The sequence below is a fragment of the Oncorhynchus gorbuscha genome, linkage group LG01 (genome assembly GCF_021184085.1).
Source record: "Oncorhynchus gorbuscha isolate QuinsamMale2020 ecotype Even-year linkage group LG01, OgorEven_v1.0, whole genome shotgun sequence".
Taxonomy (NCBI): domain Eukaryota; kingdom Metazoa; phylum Chordata; class Actinopteri; order Salmoniformes; family Salmonidae; genus Oncorhynchus; species Oncorhynchus gorbuscha.
The window spans coordinates 85,304,728-85,328,193 of NC_060173.1; the positions used below are offsets into that span (position 1 = coordinate 85,304,728).

The 23,466-nt window shown below is 44.0% G+C and overlaps 1 protein-coding gene across 2 annotated transcripts; it reads right to left on the minus strand.

Moving 5' to 3' along the window:
- Positions 1-2,114: 2,114 nt before the first annotated feature.
- me3 (malic enzyme 3, NADP(+)-dependent, mitochondrial) lies at positions 2,115-23,006 on the minus strand. Of its 2 annotated transcripts, none has more exons than XM_046363650.1 (15): positions 22,733-23,006; positions 21,484-21,704; positions 11,438-11,568; positions 10,995-11,144; positions 10,829-10,904; positions 10,561-10,722; positions 8,776-8,879; positions 8,487-8,596; positions 8,106-8,203; positions 7,313-7,426; positions 6,909-7,014; positions 6,571-6,713; positions 6,201-6,374; positions 4,709-4,807; positions 2,115-4,596 (listed from the first exon to the last, which is right to left on the minus strand). In XM_046363650.1, the coding sequence occupies exons 2-15, from the start codon at positions 21,697-21,699 to the stop codon at positions 4,435-4,437; spliced, it is 1,845 nt and encodes a 614-aa protein (XP_046219606.1). In that variant the 5' UTR covers positions 21,700-21,704; positions 22,733-23,006; the 3' UTR covers positions 2,115-4,434. The 2 variants fall into 2 exon arrangements, with proteins under 2 accessions (XP_046219606.1, XP_046219597.1); XM_046363641.1 differs by having other exon boundaries at positions 22,719-23,005.
- Positions 23,007-23,466: the final 460 nt, after the last annotated feature.

The following is a 23,466-nucleotide window of genomic DNA, read 5'->3' on the forward strand; positions in this document are numbered from 1 at the left end:
GGGACGGGCTGCATTCATCAGGACCATTGAATGGCTTCAAACAGTTGCTTAAGCAATATCTTTTTTGCACAATAACTTTGTGGAGGAGAGAGGAGCAGGTAGAGGGACATCAACTCTGAGAGGATCAGTGTCCAACAGATGAGCTAGAAGAGTGTGAGAGTCATCTGGCACAGCTGTTACCTTTGAAATATGTTACTAATCCTTGGGGAAGCTTGTTGCATTACTGCTGTTGTGTGTTCTGTAGGAGTCGTGTTTCCTGTGCAAGCACCATGCTCAGTAGAATGTACCGGTGTACATGGGTGGAGATACTGAGAGAGGAGCAGGAGGAAAACCTCCTACTGCACAATGAGCAGGAGAGAGATCAGCTAAACCTGCAGAGGGAACAGGCAAGCTCACTTACACGTCCTCAGCAATTATAGAAATACAACAATACAAAACCATGATTACTGGAGAATAATTACCCGAAGGGACCACCTCCAGAGTTCAGAATAGACAATGTTTTTCACCCTATTTTTACCTACTGAGTCAAGTAGTGAAGAAGCTGAGGAAGTCACAGAGGGACAGGAACAAGTGATGAACCTACTTTCTCTCTCTCTCAGGCTGAGCAGCCTCTGATCCGGGAGAACAGAGGTTGGCAGCATTTAACCTGGGTGTGGCAGAGGCCGCGAGGGAAAGTTCTGCCTCAAGACCCAACAGGTTCTATGTGAGTCCCTGTGAATACTTCTATTTAATTTGATGTGTTTCTCCACTGAGATCTATAGTAACTTCACGGCCTCCTCCCCAGGGCTCGTTCAACTTCCAGGGCCGCCCGCTAATGACCCCGCGGCTGCCCAAGCAGAGGCGGTACCTGCAGGAGCTTCTGGAGCAGGCTGACAGCAGACGGAGCAGACAGATACAGGCCCACCAAGCACAGGACCTCATACACCGCCTGCGACGGGTTCAGCTAGCAGCCGAGTGAGTGTGTGTGTGTGTGAGGGGGAGCAAGTGCACAATTTCAGAGAGAGGTGTAAAGAAAGAGAATTCAGCAAGGGTCTGTATATCCTCTTTGCTTTGCAGCTGGAGGAGCTCAGCAGGAAAGCGCCTGACAGGCAGCCGGCCTCGGAGTGTACCCCATTTGTCCAGTACGACTGTGCCCCCCAGGCGATAGCGGAGCAGAGGGCCAGGGAGCTGTATCTGCACCAGCTCCACAGCACCAACAAGAGGATGAGGGGGGCACAGCTCCACCTGGCCGCCAAGCACAGGAGAGAGACGGACATGATCAACAGGACCAACAGAAAGAGGGTGGGAAGGGAACAGACTTTGGTATAGGCTTTGAGAGGGAGTGGTACTCATCTGCTACTTCCATTCAACACAGTTTTGAAAATATCAGAACCCAGAACCAAATCGAGTAGATGGCAAGCACATGCAAAATCTGGTTCTGGGTTTGGAGATGAATGACATAGCAATATAGTAAAGAATGGTTATGATTGATGGAGAGCAGCACCAATGATTGTTTCCCTCCCCTAGGATGATAACTCACCGGATCCTTCGCCATGATAGGCAAAGAGGAGACGTGGGGGTGGAGCATGGAAGCGAAGAGACTCAGAAAACCAGATATGTGTATTATAAACTGGGTGGTTCAAGCGCTGAATGCTGATTTGCTGACAGCAGTGGTATACCACAACAAGTATGACAAAACAATTATTTTTACTGCTCTAATAATTACGTTGGTAACCAGTTTATAATAGCAATAAATCACCTCAGGGTTTTGTGCTATATGGCCAATATTCCACGGCTGAGGGCTGTATCCAGGCACTCTGCGTTACGCTTAAGAACATCCCTTAGCCACGGTTATTCATGTGATCCTGGAATAATAAGGCCCATATAACATGTAAAGAGTTGCCCTTCCTGTCTTTCAATGAATAAGGCCTATAAAAAGTGTTGTTCCTCTTGTTTCAGGGCTGGCTGTTGCCTGCTGATAGACCAGTGCTCAGGGCTGCAGCGATGTCTGCAGTTTAAGAGACTCTCCAGCTACAGTGGAGAAACCAACGTGTGGAAGGACACACGCTACATCAGCAGCATGACACAAAATGTGTTAATCATCAACAAAACACTCAGTAGTTTTGCTAACAATATTCACTTAGTGCCTTTTTTATTCCCTTCAAAACATACATTTTTCCTTGAACCCCAAATAGAATTCCTTCTGTGGTGCATCACGCCTAAGCAGAGCATAATATTCTCTGGGGGAAAGAAAATATAACATTTACCATGTCTGTCATTACCTTTGGCAAAAACACCTAAACCGAAACAGGCAAAGCTTTATACAAAACTACACAAAAAAGATGCAACCCCTCCATTATTAAAATAAGCATATCCAAAGAGGCAATCACATATGTAATTATTATAGGCGCTACTCTTGCTCTCGAGAACCCAAGGCATTCTCAGCTAAGCACTGCTTATTGGTGGGAACATGTGAACTATAACTCGACGCTCTGTTTTAATGTTTAGAAATGTCAATCATCATCGTTGCGATACCGTTTTGGAAACATATGGAACCTATCTTTCATATTAGCGAGTAAGAATCTTACCAAATAAAAAAGATGAACAGACATCCATACAACTGTATGCCTACCGTTGACGAACTACACTTCCTCTCCAGTTATGCTTACACAGGTGCTCGAGCACGATAGATAGCTAATAAGCACAGGTGGTCTTCTGTAAACAAGCGCTGCAACATGGAGATATGGCCGTGTGGGAACACCTACCCTATAAAAGGTGTGTAGTAATTTAACCTTTTTGTTTTTAGAAAAACATTTTTTTTGCCGATATGGAAGCTACTTTCCTTAAGTTTCCAAAATCATACCGCAAGCGATGTGTTAACGTTCAGAACAAGCGTCGGTGCTCTTAACAAAACTCCCCCGGCCAGAAGTTACTGTCATGAATATATGCTAAAGGTAGTTAGCGTCTATGCATGGGCTAGTGGTACACTAGTGTTTATTAAAGCTTCCTCTATCGTGTACACAAACGTCGGGCACCGCACAAACCTGAAGTCCCTTGTGGCCCAGTTGGTAGAGCCCGGCGCTTGCAACGCCAGGTTGTAAGTGAGATAAGAGTGTCTGCTAAATTACTCAAATGTAAAAGTCAGTTCCTAATGGTAATGATGTCGGGGATAAAAATGTAGCTAGTCATCTCGTTAAAACTCTTGACACGCATCAACAGGGAAGTCTAGAATAAAAATACAAGATGAACACGGTGTCCTATTTTAAATTATATAGGTTATCTAACTGGTCCTCTTGTAACCCAGGCTTTGGCAGGAGTGTAGCCTAAAGTATGAAGTGACAACAGGGAGTAATAAATTGTCAGTTAATAATATATTAGAGTTGTGCTTTAAAATCAATGATACTGCAGTGTGAACCAGCGTGTACATATTCTTTGATAATATCTGATAGAATAGATAGAGGTCAAACGGAGGCCGGCACTATGAGGGTTTGCGTTTATGTCCGGACAAGAGGTCCATCTTAACAGTCTAAAACTGGCGGTCTCCTCCTATGCTTGTCTCCCATCTTTTATCGAGACTAATTTGAAAACAATGGACAGGTAAAGGCAATATGGGATTCACCCATCCACTTTTCCAAGCAAAGGAAGCAAGGTAAAACTATTGAGATGCAACCTACAATGACAGAGACCTTTCGGGAATATGCCATTTCTTCCTAAGTTAGCCTATTAGTTATTAAAGCTAGTCCAAACATACTCAACGGAGTGTGTTATTAGGGGTTTGGTGACACAGAACAGTCTGTCTCCAGATTCTGTATCAATCACAAATAAATAATCTCAAAATAGAATATAGAATGTATAGAACAGATAGGGTTCCCTCAAATTACACATGAAACGTCGTGGCACTAACCTGGCAATTTGATGATATGGACACATATAGCGATATGGTAAACAAAGCAATTACAAAAGTCAAGGGGGACATAAAATTAAATGACTGAACCTTCAGAAAAATACCCCTTAAATTATATTTCTGCTGGTTAACCATTTGTAATCTCCTACAGATGTGCATCCTATGTATTACATTCTATGGGCACTGGGGAGTGTCTAGAGGCAATGGAGTGTCGTCTTGATGTTCTAGCTGCAGAAGGCTTTGGGGGCATTCCTCTGCCCAGGCGTTGAGGACACATGCCAGATCTTACAACGCCTGGATAGGTATTTTATGTATGAGTTAACCACATATGTTATAGCAATCTGGTGCTGGAAGGCACTGTCGATGCCGTGGAATGCAACCATTGGTTGATGCATGCAACGTCTGAGCAGGGGAACGCGACTGTTGAGTGATGATTGGTGAAATTATGCGAAATCTGGAGAGGCGGCAGCGCATGTCTGATATGTGTAGCTCCCTTGTGCTGTACTGATGGATCGAACATTGGGGATAGAAAGAGAGGTGGCTGATGGAGTTCACACGTCCTGGACTTTCATGGCGTCCATGGGCCAGTCGTAGGTGTCCTGGACGAAGGAGTCATAGTCGGGGCTGTAGACATGGGAGAGCACAAATGCCTCCTTGTCCTTGGGCTCCGGGTACAGGGAGGCAATTTTGTGTCTGTACGCATAGTCAACCACCTGAGAGATGGGTAGAGAAAAATATAAATTAGTTACACAGAACACTAATGTATTGATGTGTGGAATGTAATGCTGGTATTGATGGTTTTGTGGGGTGGAGTCAGTCTCTAACCTTGACAGCGATCTTAAAGGACACTTCTCTGATGCCGTTGAGTGGAGGGTAGAGTCTTCCCTCGGCCAGGTGCTCCTCCGTTACCATGTCAGCTATCGCCTGAGAGAGAGAGAAACAGGAAATGAAAAAGAGAAGTAAAGAAATGGAGAGCTCTATATGCTCTACCACTTTGGATTTGAAATTATACAATGACTGAGATTAAAGTGCTGTTTCTAAACACTTCTACATTAATGTGGATGCTACCATGATTATGGATAATCCTGAATAATCATGAGTGAGAAAGTTTGACACACATATCATGCCCCCAAGATCTAACTTCTTTCCATTACAATAACAGGGGAGGTTATCATTTTTGGGGGGGGTATGATATTTATACCTCCAACTTTCTCATTCATCATTATTCACGATTCATTCAGAATTATTCGTAATCACCGTAGCATCCACATTAATGTAGAAGTGTTTAGAAACATATTACATTCTTATTTACAATAAAAGTCACTCCAAAATGACAATACAGTATTTACCAGTGATTTCTATTGGGCACAAAATAATCTGAAACGCAACCAAAACAAACAGAAAATGCATTCAACAAGTTTGTAGAGTCACAAGCTTGATGTAAAGCAGTGCATTTGTCCCAATACTATTGGTCCTCTAAAATGGGGGGGACTATGTACAAAAAGTCCTGTAATTTCAAAACAGTTCACCCGATATGGATGAAATACCACAAAATTAAAGCTGACAGTCTGCACTTTAACCTCATAGTCATTGTATCACTTAAAATACAAAGTCCTAGAGTATAGAGCCAAAACAACAAAAAATGTGTCATTGTCCCAATACTTTTGGAGCCCACTGTATATATTTAGATCAATGATTATTTCAAGAAAGGGAGTATCCATGAATATAGTGCATTCAGAGAGTCCTTCTATCCAAAGGGGGCGTTCTGTCATGCTGGCACAAACTCTGAGCTCACTGGGGTGTGGCTACTGACTGGGCACAAGTTCAGATGAAAAACATTTCTCATTTAGATGGCTAAAATCACAATGCTATCTTCACAAAACTATTCTCATTTTTCATTATATAATATTTACAAAATGTAGATGTAAACCTGATACATAAGATGTGTACACTTTCAGAGTTACCGTTACCTTGATATACCATCCTTAATGACATCACAGAATAATAAACTTTAACCACATATTTAGAAATCGCCCAGTTTTCCTAACCACACCAATATTTCTACTTTGATTTTTCAAACGACAAGGTAAATTGGAACAATAATATAAAAATATATGTACTTTACAAGGTAGAAAGTTTTTTTTAAGGATATTTTACGAGTGGACAGAAAAATGTTGAAATTGAAACTAATATTATATTATTCAACTTGAACAATAGTATTAGATCATTGGATTGATAAGCATTACATACACACTTTACCTCTGCTGTTTGGGAATGTTTTTTGTTGAAAATGTCAAATTAAAAGGCAAACGGTTACCTCGGCTGTGGTGAGGAAGATGTCGTCGGAGATTTGGCGCACCCCGCAGGCGATGACCCCCAATGCCACGCCAGGGAACACGTAGGCGTTGTTCCCCTGACCGGGGATGAAGGAGCGCCCGTCAGCCAGGGTCACCTTATTAAAGGGGCTGCCACTGGCAAAGATGCCCCGCCCCTGGGACAGAGGAAGAAAATGAGAAAGAGAGCGAGTGAGAAAGTGAGAGAGTAAAAAAATAGAGCCTTAATTCTATTTCAGATCATTCTATTTCTATGACAGCAAGGATATTTAGTAAGCGTACATTGATTGGCACTCGAACAAGGGAAAAGTGAGTGAATGTCTATTCTCTAGGTTAGGATCAGAGTTTCAGTACCTCGGTGAGTTGGTAGCACTGCTCGGCGGTGCACTCTGCCTTGCTGGTGGGGTTACTCAGTGCGAAGATGATGGGCCTCTCGTTGAAGGACGCCATGTCCTTGATGATCTTCTCAGTAAACGCCCCTCCGATGGCCGCCACTCCTGCACACAGGAGAAGAAAAGAAAAAAAAAGAGTACTGAGTGTGAGAACAAAACACGCATATCTTCCTGAGATGCTCTGCAATGTTGAGTTTCTGTCCAGTGTCCATTACTAGTCTGTTTCTAAAGAAACATTCTGTACATGACAGATGAGCCTTAGTTACACTGGTGAGACAATATGTGATCATGGCAACTGACCGATGAGGGCGGTGGGCTTGACGGTCTGCACCACCTCCTCCAGTGTCTTGATGTGGGCGTGGTCATGGGCAAACTCCTCCTTCTCATGGTTCAGGTTTCCTCTGCCCTGTGGGTCACACCATGGTAACATCAGTCAGTCTGACATACAACTGGATCCAGTTCAGGAGGTTGTAACGTTCTGAACGTTGCCCATAGAACTGACTGACATTATTCCCTATTCTACATGACAGTGCAGCATAACTGATCTACATGATCTTTCTATCTGAAAATACTGTAACATTGCATCCTACTGAACACGACCAATGTCTTGGTGGACAGCTCAGGAGAAGGCTGATTAGATCAGCGTTTTGAAGCTATTCAAGTGTATTAGGAGGTTAGCTATGATAATATGGTATTTCTGTTACCTTGACGATGAGGCCCCTGGAGTCGACCATCCAGATCTTCTTTGCGGCTTCCGTGGCCGACACCCCCTCCTTTGCCATGGCCATGATTAGCAAGTGGGCAATGCCCAGTGCAGCCTGGGTAATAAACAAAAGCAGTGGTAAAGTCCTTAAATGAAAATACTTGAAAGTTCTCCTTATGTCGTTTTGGGGGTATTTATATTTTTGACGACTTACTTCACTACATTCCTAAAGAAAATAATGTTCTTTTAACTCCATACATTTTCCCTGATACCCAAAAGTACTTATTACATTTTTATTACTTAGCAGGACATGAAAATGGTCCAATTCAGACACTTATCAAGATAAATCCCTGGTCAGCCTCTGATCTTGCGGACTCACATGCTTCGTTTGTAAATTATGTCTGAGTGTTAGTGCCCCTGGCTATCAGTAAAAAATAATGTTTTTGTAAAAACGATGCCATCTGGTCTGCTTAACATAAGGAATTTGAAATAACATACTTTTGAAACTTCCCAAAAAAATGTTGCAATTACATTTACTTTTGAGTCATTTTCTATTAAGGTATCTTTACTATTACTCAAGTATGACATCATTGTAAAAATGACAGTTCCATGATGAATTCTGCTACTAAGCAATCTACCCAATCACTGCCATGCAACATGATTATTTTCAAGCCATTTCATCTGCATGCTTGTTTTATCTTTCAAGGCTTGATTCAAGAGTGAGGTTTCCCCCCCAAAAATCAACATATTTTGGTGTTTATAATGAACACAGATCAGCGCATTTGTCCTCTTACCTCCCCAGCCCCCTGGAACACAAAGGTGTGGTCTGACAGTTTGTTCTTGGTGATCTTCAGAGCAGCCAAGACCCCAGCTACTGCTACTGAGGCTGTGCCTGGGAGAGAGTGAGTGAGACAGGGTGAGAAAGAGACAAGCACAGGAGACATAAGAGAGAGGGTGAGAAACACAAGGGATGGGTTATACGGTTGTTCTCAGAAGTCAGAATGGTTTTGACATCAATCTTTCAACAGTACACAAAACTCTATTATGAGTCTCTGACTAAGACCACAGGAGGGCTTCAGTCATCCATACAAACAGGAGGGCCTCAAGTCATCCATACAGCAAATAAGGCGTATGGAGTGCGAATAGATTTGACAGGGAAAAAGAGAACAAGTTACCTTGGATGTCGTCGTTGAAGGTGCAGTAACGGTTGCGGTATTTGTTGAGGAGGCGGAAGGCGTTGGAGTTGGCAAAGTCCTCAAACTGGATCAGGCAGTTCATTCCATACCTGCATTCCGTGGAGCAGTGAACAGTCAGTCAAATCACACACACACACACACACACACACACACACACACACACACACACACACACACACACACACACACACACACACACACACACACACACACACACACACACACACACACACACACACACACACACACACACACACACACAACCTACTTGTCAGTAACTGCCTGCATAAACTCATCGATGAGGTCATCGTACTCCTTTCCTCTGATCCTCTTGTGCTTCAGGCCGATGTACAGGGGGTCTTCCAGGAGTGCCTGATCAAAAATAACATTTCACCCTCAAGCTCTATGACGAGGGCCTCCAGGAAATAAGGGAAGTAACTAAGTGATAGTGGAGCCCTGAATTCCAAATCATCATCTAGCACCTGTCCAACCCCTTCAGAGCTACAGGAGGGGGGAGGGGCTAGGGGTCCATTTGGAATTGAACAACACTGTTATGCAATCTTGGTGAATCCTAAAATGATTGTATTCTTACCTTAACCCTACTTAGATCTCACTGCCATACAACTACCAGCAGCATATTTAGTTCACTAGGTAAGATATAAACTCAGCAAACTTAACATGTGTTAATATTTGTAAGAACATAAGATTCAATAACTGAGACATAAACTGAACAAGTTCCACAGACATGTGACTAACAGAAATGGAATAGTGTGTCCCTGAACAAGGGGGGGGGGGGGTCAAAAGTAACTTTCAGTATCTGGTGTGGCCACCAGCTGCATTAAGTACTGCAGTGCATCTCCTCCTCACGGACTGCACCAGATTTGCCTGTTCTTGCTGTGAGATGTTACACCACTCTTCCACCAAGGCACCTGTAAGTTCCTGGACATTTCTGGAGGGGAATGGCCCTAGCCCTCACCCTCTGATCCAACAGGTCCCAGACATGCTCAATTGGATTGAGATCCGGGCTCTTTGCTGGCCATGGCAGAACACTGACATTCCTGTCTTGCAGGAACTCACCCACAGAAGGAGCAGTATGGCTGGTGGCATTGTCATGCTGGAGGGTCATGTCAGGATGAGCCTGCAGGAAGGGTACCACATGAGTGAGGAGGATGGCTTCCCTGTAATGCACAGCGTTGAGATTGCTTGCAATGACAACAAGCTCAGTCCGATGATGCTGTGACACACCGCCCCAGACCATGACGGAACCTCCACCTCAATCCCGCTCCAGAGTACAGGCCTCAGTGTAAAGCTCATTCCTTCGACGATCAACGCAAATCTGACCATCACCCCTGGTGAGACAAAACTGCTACTTGTCTGCGAAGAGCACTTTTTGCCTGTTCTGTCTGGTCCAGTGATGGTGGGTTTGTGCCCATAGGTGACATTGTTGCCGGTGATGTCTGGTGAGGACCTGCCTTACAACATGTCTCAGGACAGCCTGAGCACTGATGGAGTGATTGTGCGTTCCTGGTGTCGGACAGTTGCTTTCATCCTGTACCTGTCCCGCCGGTGTGATGTTTGGATGTACCGATCCTGTGCAGGTGTTGTTACACGTGGTCTGCCACTGTGAGGACGATCAGCTGTCCTTCCTGTCTCCCTGCAGCGCTGTCTTAGGCGTCTCACAATACGGACATTGCAATTTATTGCCCTAGCCACATCTGCAGTCCTCATGCCTCCTTGCAGCATGCCTAAGGCACGTTCCCGCAGATGAGCAGGGACCCTGGGCATTTTTCTTTTGGTGTTTTTCAGAGTCAGTAGAAAGGCCTCTTTAGTGTCCTGGGTTTTCATAGCTGTAACGTTAATTGCCTACCGTCTGTAAGCTGTTAGTGTCTTAACGACCGTTCCACAGGTGCATATTCATTAATTGTTTATGGTTCATTGAACAAGCATGGGAAACCGTGTTTAAACCCTTTACAATGAAGATCTGTGAAGTAATTTCGATTTTTACAAATTATCTTTCAAAGATAGGATCCTGAAAAACTACCGGTAGAATTACCTGGTTGTCGGTGCCTACGTCCAGCAGGACTGGTAGACACTGCTGGGGTGGCACTCCTCCGCAGGCCGTGTACAGGGCCAGTTTACCCACTGGGATGCCCATGCCGTAACTGCCCAGGTCGCCCAGACCCAGGATACGCTCTCCGTCCGTCACCACAATGGCCTGGGGATACACACACACGGTTTGGTTCACATGGTGAAAATTGTTTACACCCTTGTGTCCATATCCTGTACCATGGAGTAAAGTGTGTGTGTTAGGCACTCCTTACCTTGATGTTCTCCTCAGGCCAGGAGTTGAGCATGGTGGCGATGTGGCCTTTATCATGGATGGTGATGAAGAGACCTCTGTGGGATACATGCTAACACTTCAGAACCACTATCATTGATAGTCACACAACAATTCACTGGGTGTGTGTGTGTGTGTTTCATATCTACCGTGGTCTCCTGAAGGCCAGTCCGTACTGTTGGCAGGCCAGCCCTACAGTGGGGGTATAGACAATGGGCATGAACTCCTCTACATCAGATGTCAGCAGGCGGTAAAACAACTTCTCATTCCTGTCCTGCAGAGTCATCAGCAAGATGTACCTAAGAGAGAGAAATGGAGAGAAAATGGGAGGAGAGAGAGAGAGAAAGAGAGAGTAAGAGAGAGAAAGAGAGAGAAACAGACAGAGAGAGAGAGAGAGACAGACAGAAAGAGAAATGGAGAAAGAAAATGTGGGGAGAAATAGAGAGAGAGAGAAAGCAGAACAAGGTGAAACAAAGACCAGTAAGTGATGAGGGAGATGAAAGCTACTGTATTTGTGTATTTTTAGCCATCATACAGTATGTGTGTTGTGTGTGTTTTATTTGCATCTGAGTGAGTGTGTGTGCGTGCTCACTTGTCGAGGGGGTTGCGGCCCTCGTAGCTCTTCATGATACGGAGCACCTGGACGTCCTGGGAGAGGTAGACGGGGGGCAGCAGGCCGTGGATGCCCAGCTGCAGACGCTCCTGTAGGGTGAAGGCCATGCCCTGCAGGGGGGTAGAGACGCACACATCCAACATAAAGGGTCAACGATAGCGCTGTGTAACACACCATCCAATGTTGTAGCATTGGTATAGCTAGCATTGATCTAGCTAGTTCTTGTTCACATAAACACTCAGTTATCAGGCCTTTACAATTATTGTCTTCAATAGAGAAGCTTTAGAGCTTTAGCTGTGTTGTGGTTCTGATCATGTCTTGAGCATTCCTTTTTTTTTTAGGCCTATTTCATGTAGGGTAATTCATATAGTTGCTCAAAGGGCTGACCGGACCCCAACTTTGTGGTCTGGTTGTGCTTAGTGCCACTACTCTGTCATGTCAGTATTCTGGCGTTCCCTCTTTCTCACACACACACACACACACACACACACACACACACACACACACACACGCTCTAGCTCTTTTTTATTTCTTCAAAAGGAAAGAATTCCTCAGAAAGCAAGAGGCTCGTCATGGAAATCAAATAAATTTTTCAGGAACTTGCTACTGTAAATGTACGACTATTGTAGTGTCAATATGTAAAGTTGTGATAGTCTAATGTAACACTTGCACCTGGGGTTTGGTCCATTAATAATAAACAGCTGTTAATATGTCAATCACAGTGACACAGGTTTCTGGATCAAAAAGGGGCTTAGTTGGTGGGCGTGGCAGGGGGCGTGGCAATCTGCGTGGTCGGCCCATCGGTGCAGCTGAATTTAAGAGAACATTTTAGGGCCCCCCCATCTTGGCGGTGTAGAGAAATCTTTGACTTTTTAAGCCAATTTTGTGCATTCTACTAATTTATCCATAAAGTGCAGCCAAATTTTTTTGCCGTTTTAAAGCAGATTTGCTGCATTTCTGTACATTTTGGCATGGAGCTGAAAGAAAATGTTGCAATTTTAAAACGAATGTCCTGCTAGTCTACATATTCTGCCACGGAGCTGAGATAAAATGTTGTAGTTCTAAGGTTAATTTCCTGCAATTCCATGCATTTTGCCATGGCTAATGCTGTGTTCTTTTTGGAATTTTCAAATCACCCTGACTGTCTAGCTTTTATTTTGGTGACTGTTAGTACTCAAAGATTATATATTATGAAAAATATATACTGTGCCTAAAGAAAGTATTCATACCCCTTGACTTATTCGTCATTTTGTTATGTTACAGCATTATTTCAAAATTGATTAAATATATTTTCTCACCCATCTACACACAATACCCCATAATGACAAAGTCACAAGATGTTTTTAGACATTTTTGTTAATTTATTGAAAATTCTGAAATATTTCATTTGCATAAGTATTCACACCCCCAAGTCAAAACTTTGTAGAAACCCCTCCGGCAGCGATTACAGCTGTGAGTCTTTCTGGGTAAGTCTCTAACTGCTTTCCACACCTGGATTGTGTAACATTGGCACATTATTCTTGTCAAAACTCTTCAAGCTCTGTCAAATTGGTTGTTGATCATTGCAAGACAACCATTGTCAGGTCTTACTATAGATTTTCAAATAAATGTAAGTCAAAACTGTAACTTGACCACTCAGGAAAATTCACTGTCTTCTTGGTAAGCAACTCCAGTGTAGATTTGGCCATGTGTTTTTGGTTAATGTCCTGCTGAAATGTGAATTCATCTCCCAGTGTCTGGTGAAAGCAGACTGGTGAAAGCACAACCCCGGCGCCAACAAAGATGGCCGCCTCGCTTCGCGTTCCTAAGACACTATGCAGTATTTCGTTTTTTTACGTGTTATTTCTTACATTGGTACCCCCAGGTAATCTTAGGTTTCATTACATACAGTCGGGAGGACCTACTGAATATAAGAGCAACGTCAACTCACTATCATTACGACCAGGAATATGACTTTCCCGAAGCGGATCCTGTGTTCTGCCTTCCACCCAGGACAATGGATCGGATCCCAGCCGGCGACCCAAAACAACGACGCCTTAAAAGGGGCAAACAAAGCGGTCTTCTGGTCAGGCTCCAGAGACAGGCACATCGCGCACCACTCCCTAGCATACTACTCGCCAATGTCCAGTCTCTTGACAACAAGGTTGATGAAATCCGAGCAAGGGTAGCATTCCAGAGAGACATCAGAGACTAACATTTTTTGCTTCACGGAAACATGGCTCACTCGAGACATGCTATCGGAGTCGGTGCAGCCAGCTGGTTTCTTCACACATCGCGCCGACAAAAACAAGCATATTTCTGGTAAGAAGAGGGGCGGGGTAGGGCTGGTAAAACCCTGGATCATTGTTATTCTAACTTCCGCAACGCATATAAGGCCCTCCCCCGCCCTCCTTTCGGAAAAGCTGACCACGACTCCATTTGTTGCTTCCAGCCTACAGACAGAGACTAAAACAAGAAGCTCCCGAGCGCAGGTCTGTTCAATGCTGGTCCGACCAATCTGATTCCATGCTTCAAGATTGCTTTGATCACATGGATTGGGATATGTTCCGCATTGCATCCAACAACAACATTGACGAATACGCTGATTCGGTAGGCAAGTTCATTAGAAAGCGCATCGACCATGTTATACCCACAGCAACGATTAAAACATTCCCAAACCAGAAACCGTGGATTGATGGCAGCATAAGCGCGAACCACTGCTATTAACCAGGGCAAGGTGACTGGAAACATGACCGAATACAAACAGTGTAGCTATTCCCCCGCAAGGAAATCAAACAAGCTAAGCGTCAGTACAGAGACAAAGTAGAGTCGCAACTCAGACACAAGGTATGTGACATGGTCTACAGTCAATCACGGATTACAAAAAGAAAACCAGCCCCGTCGCGGACCAGGATGTCTTGCTCCCAGACAGACTAAATAACCTTTTTGCTCGCTTTGAGGACAATACAGTGCCACTGACACGGCCCACTACCAAAACCTGCGGACTCTCCTTCCCTGCAGCCGACGTGAGTAAAACATTTAAACGTGTTAACCCTCGTAAGGCTGCAGGCCCAGACGGCAACCCCAGCCACGTCCTCAGAGCATGCGCAGACCAGCTGGCTGGTGTGTTTACGGACATATTCAATCAAACCTTATCCCAGTCTGCTGCTCCCACATGCTTCAAGAGGGCCACCATTGTTCCTGTTCCCAAGAAAGCTAAGGTAACTGAGCTAAACGACTACCGCCCCGTAGCACTCACTTCCGTCATCATGAAGTGCTTTGAGAGACTAGTTTGTAAGTTGCTCTGGATAAGAGCGTCTGCTAAATGACTTAAATGTAATGTAGTCAAGGACCATATCACCTACACCCCACCTGACACCCTAGACCCACGCCAATTTGCTTACTGCCCCAATAGGTCCACAGACGACGCAATCGCAACCACACTGCCCTAACCCATCTGGACAAGAGGAATACCTAAGTGAGAATGCTGTTCATCGACTACAGCTCCGCATTTAACACCATAGTACCCTCCAAACTCGTCATCAAGCTCGAGACCCTGGGTCTCGACCCCGCCCTGTGCAACTGGGTATTGGACTTCCTGACGGGCCGCCCCCAGGTGGGGAGGGTAAGGTACAAACATCTCCACCCCGCTGATCCTCAACACTGGGGCCCCACAAGGGTGCGTTCTGAGCCCTCTCCTGTACTCCCTGTTCACCCACGACTGCGTGGCCATGCACGCCTCCAACTCAATCATCAAGTTTGAGGACGACACTACAGTGGTAGGCTTGATTACCAACAACGACGAGACGGCCTACAGGGAGGAGGTGAGGGCCCTCGGAGTGTGGTGTCAGGAAAATAACCTCACACTCAACATCAACAAAACAAAGGAGATGATTGTGGACTTCAGGAAACAGCAGAGGGAGCACCCCCCTATCCGCATCGACGGGACAGTAGTGGAGAGGGTAGTAAGATTTAAATTCCTCGGCGTACACATCACGGACAAACTTAATTGGTCCAACCACACAGACCGCATTGAGAAGAAGGCGCAGCAGCGCCTCTTCAACCTCAGGAGGCTGAAGAAATTCGGCTTGTCACCAAAAGCACACACAAACTTCTGCAGATGCACAATCGAGAGCATCCTGTCGGGCTGTATCACCGCCTAGTACGGCAACTGCTCCGCCCACAACTGTAAGGCTCTCCAGAGTGTAGTGAGGTCTGCACAACGCATCACCAGGGACAAACTACCTGCCCTCCAGGACACCTACACCACCCGATGTCACAGGAAGGCCATAAAGATCATCAAGGACAACAACCTCCCGAGCCACTGCCTGTTCACCCCGCTATCATCCAGAAGGCGAGGTCAGTACAGGTGCAACAAAGCAGGGACCGAGAGACTGAAAAACAGCTTCTATCTAAAGGCCATCAGACTGTTAAACAGCCACCACTAACATTGAGTGGCTGCTGACAACATACTGACTCTACTCCAGCAACTTTAATAATGGGAATTGATGTAAAAAATGTATCACTAGCCACTTTAAACAATGCCACTTAATATAATGTTTACATACCCTACATTACTCATATCATATGTATATGTATATACTGTACTCTATCATCTACTGCATCTTTATGTAATACATGTATCACTAGCCACTTTAAACATCTCATATGTATATACTGTACTCGATACCATCTACTGCATCTTGCCTATGCCGTTCTGTACCATCACTCATTCATATATCTTTATGTACATATTCTTTATCCCTTTACACTTGTGTGTATAAGGTAGTAGTTGTTGAATTGTTAGGTTAGATTACTCGTTGGTTATTACTGCATTGTCGGAACTAGAAGCACAAGCATTTCACTACACTCGCATTAACATCTGCTAACCATGTGTATGTGACAAATAACATTTGATTTGACTGAATCAGGTTTTCCTCTAGGTTTTGCCTGTGCTTCGCTCCATTCCTTTTCTTTTTAGTATCCTGAAAAACTCCTCAGTCCTTAACGATTACAAGCATACCCATAACATGATGCAGCCACAACTATGCTTGAAAATATGGAGATTGGTACTCAGTAATGTGTTGTATTGGATTTGCCCTAAACACAACACTTTTTATTTTACCTTTATTTAACTAGGCAAGTCAGTTAAGCACAAATTCTTATTTCCAATAGACGGCCTAGAAACAGTGGGTTAACTTCCTTGAACAGGGGCAGAATGGCCTTGTCAGTTCGGGGATTTGATCTTGCAACCTCTCAGTTACCCATCCAACGCTCTAACCACTAGGCTACCTTTGCTTTGCCACATGTTTTGCAGTATTACTTTAGTGCCTTTTAGGAAACAATTTGCAAGTCGCTCTGGATAAGAGCGTCTGCTAAATGACTTAAATGTAAATGTAAATGAAACAGGATGCATGGTTTTGAATATTTGTATTCAGTTCAAGCTTCCATCTTTTCACTCTGCCAGTTAGGTTAGTATTGTGGAGTAACTACAGTACAATTATTGAACAATCCTCAGTTTTATCTTATCACAGCCATTGTCGAAAAGATATGAGTTTGTCTCTATGGATGGTTTGTCCTCTGGCAAATCAACTGTAAATGTCTGTGTTCCTCAAGGCTTTGTTTTAGGACCACTATTGTTTTAATTTACCTCTTGGTGATGTCATTCAGAAACATAATGTTAACTTTCACTGCTATGCGGACGACACACAGCTGTACATTTTGATGAAACATGGTGAAGCCCCAAAATTGCCCTCCCTGGAAGCCTGTGCTTCAGACGTAAGATAGTGGATGGTAAGATAGTTCTATTTTTAAACTCAGTCAAAACAGAGATGCTTGCTCTAGGTCCCAAGAAACAAAGATCTTATGTTGATTCTGACAATTAATCTTGATGCTTGTATAGTTGTCTCAAATAAAACTGTGAAGGACCTCTGCATTACTCTGGACCCTGATCTCTCTTTTATCAAGACTGTTTCCAGGACAACTTTTTTCCATCTAAGTAACATTGCAAAAATCAGAAACTTTCTGTCCAAAAATATGTCCATGCTTTTGTCACTTCTAGGTTAGACTACTGCAATGCCCTACTTTCCAGATACCAGGATAAAGCACTAAATAAACTTCAGTTTATTTAGAAAAAAAAGTACAATATTACTCCAGTGCTAGCCTCTCTACACTGGCTTCCTGTTAAGGCAAGGGCTGATTTCAAGGTTTTACTGCTAACCAACAAAGTATTACATGGGCTTGCTCCTACTTATCTTCCCAATTTGGTCATGCCGTACATACCTACATGTACGCTATGGTCACAAGACGCAGGCCTCCTTACTGTCCCTAGAATTTCTAAGCAAACAGCTGGAGGCAGGGCTTTCTCCTATAGAGCTCCATTTTTATGAAATGGTCTGCCTATCCATGTGAGAGACGCAGACTCGGTCTCAACCTTTAAGTGTTTATTGAAGACTCATTTTTTCAGTAGGTCCTATGATTGAGTGTAGTCTGGCCCCGGAGTGTGAATGGAAAGGCACTGGAGCACCGAACTGTCCTTGCTGTCTCTGCATGGCTGGTTCCCCTCTCTCCACTTGGATTCTCTGCCTCAAACCCTATTACAGGGGCTGAGTCACTGGCCTACTGGTGCACTTCCATGCTGTCCCTAGGAGGGGTACATCACTTGAGTGGGTTGAGTGACTGACGTGATCTTCCTGTCCGGGCTGGCACCCCCCTTGGGTTTGTGCCGTGGGGGAGATCTTTGTGGTCGTATTATACTCGGCCTTGTCTCAGGATGCTAAGTTGGTGGTTGAAGTATCCGTCTAGTGGTGTGGGGGCTGTGCTATGGCCAAGTTGGTGGAGTTATATCCTGTGTGTTTGGCCCTGTCTGGGGGTATCGTCGGATGGGGCCACAGTGTCTCCCGACCCCTCCTGTCTGATGGGGCTAGGGTCAGTCTGTTATATCTGGAGTATTTCTCCTGTCTTATCCGGTGTCCTGTGTGAATTTAAGTATGTTCTCTAATTCTCTCCCTCTTTCTTTCTTTCTTTCTCTCTCTCAGAGGACCTGAGCCCTAGGACCATGCCTCAGGACTACCTGGCCTGATGACTCTTTGCTGTCCCCAGTCCACCTGGTCGTGCTGCTGCTCCAGTTTCAACTGTTCTGCCTGCGGTTATGGAACCCTAACCTGTTCACCGGATGTGCTACCTGTCCCAGACCTGCTGTTTTCAACTCTCTAGAGACAGCAGGAGCGGAAGAGATACCCTGAATGATCGGCTATTAAAAGCCAACTGACATTTACTCCAGAGGTGCTGATCTGTTGCACTCTCTACAACCACTGAGATTATTACGGTCATCTAGGAACATTTGTACATTTTGGCCATGTTCTGTTATAATCTCCACCTGGCACAGCCAGAAGAGGACTGGCCACCCCTCATAGCCTGATTCCTCTCTAGGTTTCTTCCTAGGTTCTGGCCTTTCTAGGGAGTTTTTCCTAACCACCGTGCTTCTACACTTGCATTGCTTGCTGTTTGGGGTTTTAGGCTGGGTTTCTGTACAGCACTTTGTGACATCAGCTGATGTAAGAAGGGCTTTATAAATACATGTGATTGATTATGTTAAGTCACCATTGGCCTCATGCTGAAATCCCTGAGGTCTCCTAATTTACCAGCAACTGAGTTAGGAAGGACACCTGTATCTTTGTAGTGAATGGGTGTATTGATACACCAACCAAAGTTTAATTAATAACTTCACCATGCTCAAAGGGATATTCAATGTCTGCTTTTTTTTACTAATAGGTGTCCTTCTTTGCAAGGCATTGGAAAACCTCTCTGGTCTTTATGGTTGAATCTGTGTTTGAAATGTACTACTCAACTGAGGGAACTTACAGATAATTGCATGTGTGTGGTACAGAGATGAGGTAGTCATTCACAAATCATGTTAAACACTATTATTGCACAGAGTGACTCCATGCAACTTATTATGTGACTTCTTAAGCATATTTTTTCTCCCAAACTTATTTAGGCTTGAAAAACATAATTCCACATTGATATTATGGAGTACTGTGTGTAAGCCAATGACATAATATAAATATAAAATATAAATGTACTTCAATTTAGACTGTATCACAGCAAAATATGAAAAAAGTCCAGGTGTGTGAATACTTTCTGAAGGCACTGTAGATCCATTATCTTTATCATATGTGTTGTTGTTTTTTTTACACTATTTGGATTTAGGCATCCCAAAAAAATGCTTAGGTGGCCAGCCCTAAGCATTTTGTGGATTTTTCCCGAGTCAGATGAACTCGTGGGAACCTAAGAACTGTTTGATGGTGTGATTGTTAAAATGTTTTAATAACTGGTGATATAAAATGTCCTTCAATATGCTGAGGGGTTAATGGGACTGTGTTAGAGATTAGTGGTCATAATTGAGAGCAGACTTTGAAACAGTTGTCTGGAGGATGAAAGGTCATGTATTGGTCCCTTTCTACAATTTACAAGTCTTTGCTAAGTAAAGCCCTGCCTTATCTCAGCTCACTGGTCACCATAGCAGCACCCACCCGTAGCACTCTCTCCAGCAGGTATATTTCACTGGTCACCCCCTACTTTGGCCGCCTTTCCTTCCAGTTCTCTGCTGCCAATGACTGGAACAAACTGCAAAAATCACTGAAGCTGGAGACTCATATCTCCCTCACTAACTTCAAGCACCAGCTGTCAGAGCAGCTCACAGATCACTGCACATAGCCAATCTGTAAATAGCCCATCCAACTACCTCATCCCCATACTGTTATTTATGTTGCTCCTTTGCACCCAAGTATCTCTACTTACACACTCATCTTCTGCACATCTATCACTCCAGTGTTTAATTGCTATATTGTAATTATTTCGCCACTATGGTCTATTTATTGCCTTACCTCATTTGCACACTGTATATAGACTTTTTCTATTGTATTATTGACTATGTTTGTTTATTCCATGTGTAACTCTGTGTTGTTGTTTGTGTCGCACTGCTTTGCTTTATCTTGGCCAGGTCACAGTTGTAAATGAGAACTTGTTCTCAACTAGACTACCTGGTTAAATAAAGGTGAAATAAAATTAAAAAACATTCAAACATTTAAATGAAGTGCAACAAAGACATAATTCAACCACAAGATGGAAATACATTATTCGCACACTTACATAATCTGACACACACACACACACACACAGTTAAACCTGTGAGATAAAGCAGCAGTTAGAGGCCCTAAAGTAAAGCCATCAAGGAAGCACAGCTGACTTGTCATGGCAATTACACTTTCATAGATAGAGAGAGTTGGGTAATGCAAAGAGCAGACTAAAAACACCTATACCCTATAATATGAAAATGTCTGGTGTACAAAAAAGGCCATCAGTGTTTTTTTGTGTGTTTTTGAATCATGTTTCCTCACATAGAAAGTGCAGAACAGCAGTTCTAACGATGGACAATTCCTGTCCAGTTCAGTCTCATTGGCATCAACAACAATGACCTAGAATAACCTGAAGAGGGGTGAAACATGGCCCCTTTTGGATTGGGCTATAGAGAGGCTATAGAGATCCCAAGGCTCAATTGAACCTACATCTGCAGGGGCAAACAATATCAGAAACAGAACCATTCTTGCATTTCACTCTTCACCCTTTATATCTATGTTACTATAATGTTACAAACCAGACAGTCACACCCCCTTTACCTAAAGCTCTCTTATCAATGGGAACTTTGACTGACCTGATACTTACAGGTAGTTTTGCGAGCCAATGCTAACTAGCGTTTGCGCAATGACTGTACCCATAGACATCCAGTCATTGCACGAACGCTAGTTAGCATTGGTTCGCAAGAATACCTCCAACTTATTTCATACTGGGGACAGAGACATAAAAATGGTATCCACGAGTTCATCTGACACTGGGGGAGTACAGAAAGGGCCTAATTTACAAAATCCTAAAGTATCTAGCCACACACACTGTTTAACATTGCAACATATAATCTCAATTGTTTAAATGAGTGCAGTGGCGTTTCATCTGATGGCACGGCACTCTGTGGTGGTCTAGGGATTTACCTTGTTCAGGTGGGGGTTTCTGGTGATGTCATAGCCACGCTTCTTGGTGCTGACGCTGCCCTTGCGGCTCGAGTCCGAGTGGCACACTCTGACAGCCTCGAGGCAGGTCGCACGGGCCACAGTATCAGGATGGCCCGTTGTGCCCGCGAGGACCCTCATAGCGCCCGCTGTCATGTGTCTGCACAGCGACACACTCCTGCCTGGTAGGGAGTTCATATTTCCTGTGAAGAGAGAGGGCGGGAGAGGAGGTGTTGACTTTTCCTAAATAACTTCTGTTTAAAAAGAGAAGGGTGCAACTGCAGCCTGAAATTCAGGGCGTTCCTGCATGTGGGCATTCCTGCATCTGCAGGAACCCTCTAAATACTTCTATTGGTCCATTTTTAAGCTATGACTCTGGTATATAGGCGGGAAGCAGGGGCATTTCAGTACAGTAGGTGGCGGTAGAAACAGAAGAAGAAAACGCGGGGGCAACAACAGTTGCTAGCTTTTATTTTTTTTACCTTTATTTAACTAGGCAAGTCAGTTAAGAACAAAATATGATTTACAATGATAGCCTAGCAAAAGGCAAAATATCTCCTGCAGTGACAGGGCTTGGGATTTAGTTGATTTTTAATAAATACAATATAAATATAGGACAAAACACACATCACAACAAGAGAGAAAGCATAGCTATATAGCTACCCATATGGGCACTGTTATCCTGCAGTTCATACGATGACGGCTGGGGTTTGGTAAGCGGGAACGATGACACTGCTAGTTTAGCTAGCTAGTCCAGGAGGGTCTCCTGTACACGACAGGGGGGGGCGTTCATGCAGTAACCAATGGGATGCCCGAGGGCACATGCAGGAATGCCCCGAATTGCGGCCTGCAGTTACATACTATTTTATTTATAATAAAAAATACAGAAGAGCTAGAATTTCATGCACGCAACCTGCATACCATCCAATGTCAGCATACAGTTGGCCTCCACATACAGTAGCCTAAACAACGCTAGGCCCTGAATCTATAACGTATGGCTAAGCATTTAATTCAACAAGGAAGTTAATTCAACACTCGCAGTAGGTAAACAACAGGTGCCACGATGATGATGGCATTGTAAATACGGTGTTTTTCAGTATCCATCCTAATCGACAAGTTAATTTTGCATCTTGTTGTGCAACTGTGAGCTATATATGGTCTCCAAATATAGGCAGCAGCACACACACATTGGGTTATTTACAAAACAAACTAAGTACCTTTAGCTCGCTACCTGAAAACCGTTTGACGCTGCCCTTGAGTTCCTATCCGTAAAAGCCTTCAATCTTCATAGGGTTTGGTGGCAGACGACTGTTTTTCTCCGTCGCTGATGTTTTTATCTGGATGTTGAGATGAATAGTCTGAAACAGCTGATTACAAGCTTCTTTGACATTGAGACTTCACTTCCCAGTGAATCTGCAGAAGAACCGCCCTTTTCGTCAAGACCGTCCAATCAGATAAAGCGAAATGTGATTCATGTCCCTTACGCTCCTCCGTCCTGTTTCAGGGTACTGTATTTTCCATTGTTATAATTTATAGCTCTTCCTGTATCATATCAAAGAGAGTACCCGCACAGGCAGAAGGGATAACCCAGACACATCACAGGGGCTATAAAGCTGAAGCATCCGTTTACAGCGGTTTCTCACCACCAAATATGGTAGTGAGAGGAAGTCTAGTCGCGGGTCGTGGGAAATGGAACGAGTAGAAACTGAGCCGGGTCTGCTAATTTCTTATCGATGAAACATCTGATCTCAATACATTTTCTGTTCGCAAAAGTCAAATCTGTTACGAATACCGTGTAGTAAGTTTTATAGACTTGACGCTTTGCCAAAGTAGAAAAAAATGTCGTTGTTTGTGCACTCCAGAAAGGCGTTCCCTATAATAAATATATGATACAATAGGATCTCGCTAGTTTGTGCTTGGCTTTGCCCACCTCCTTGTTTGTTTAACCCGCTATGCTTAATTTGC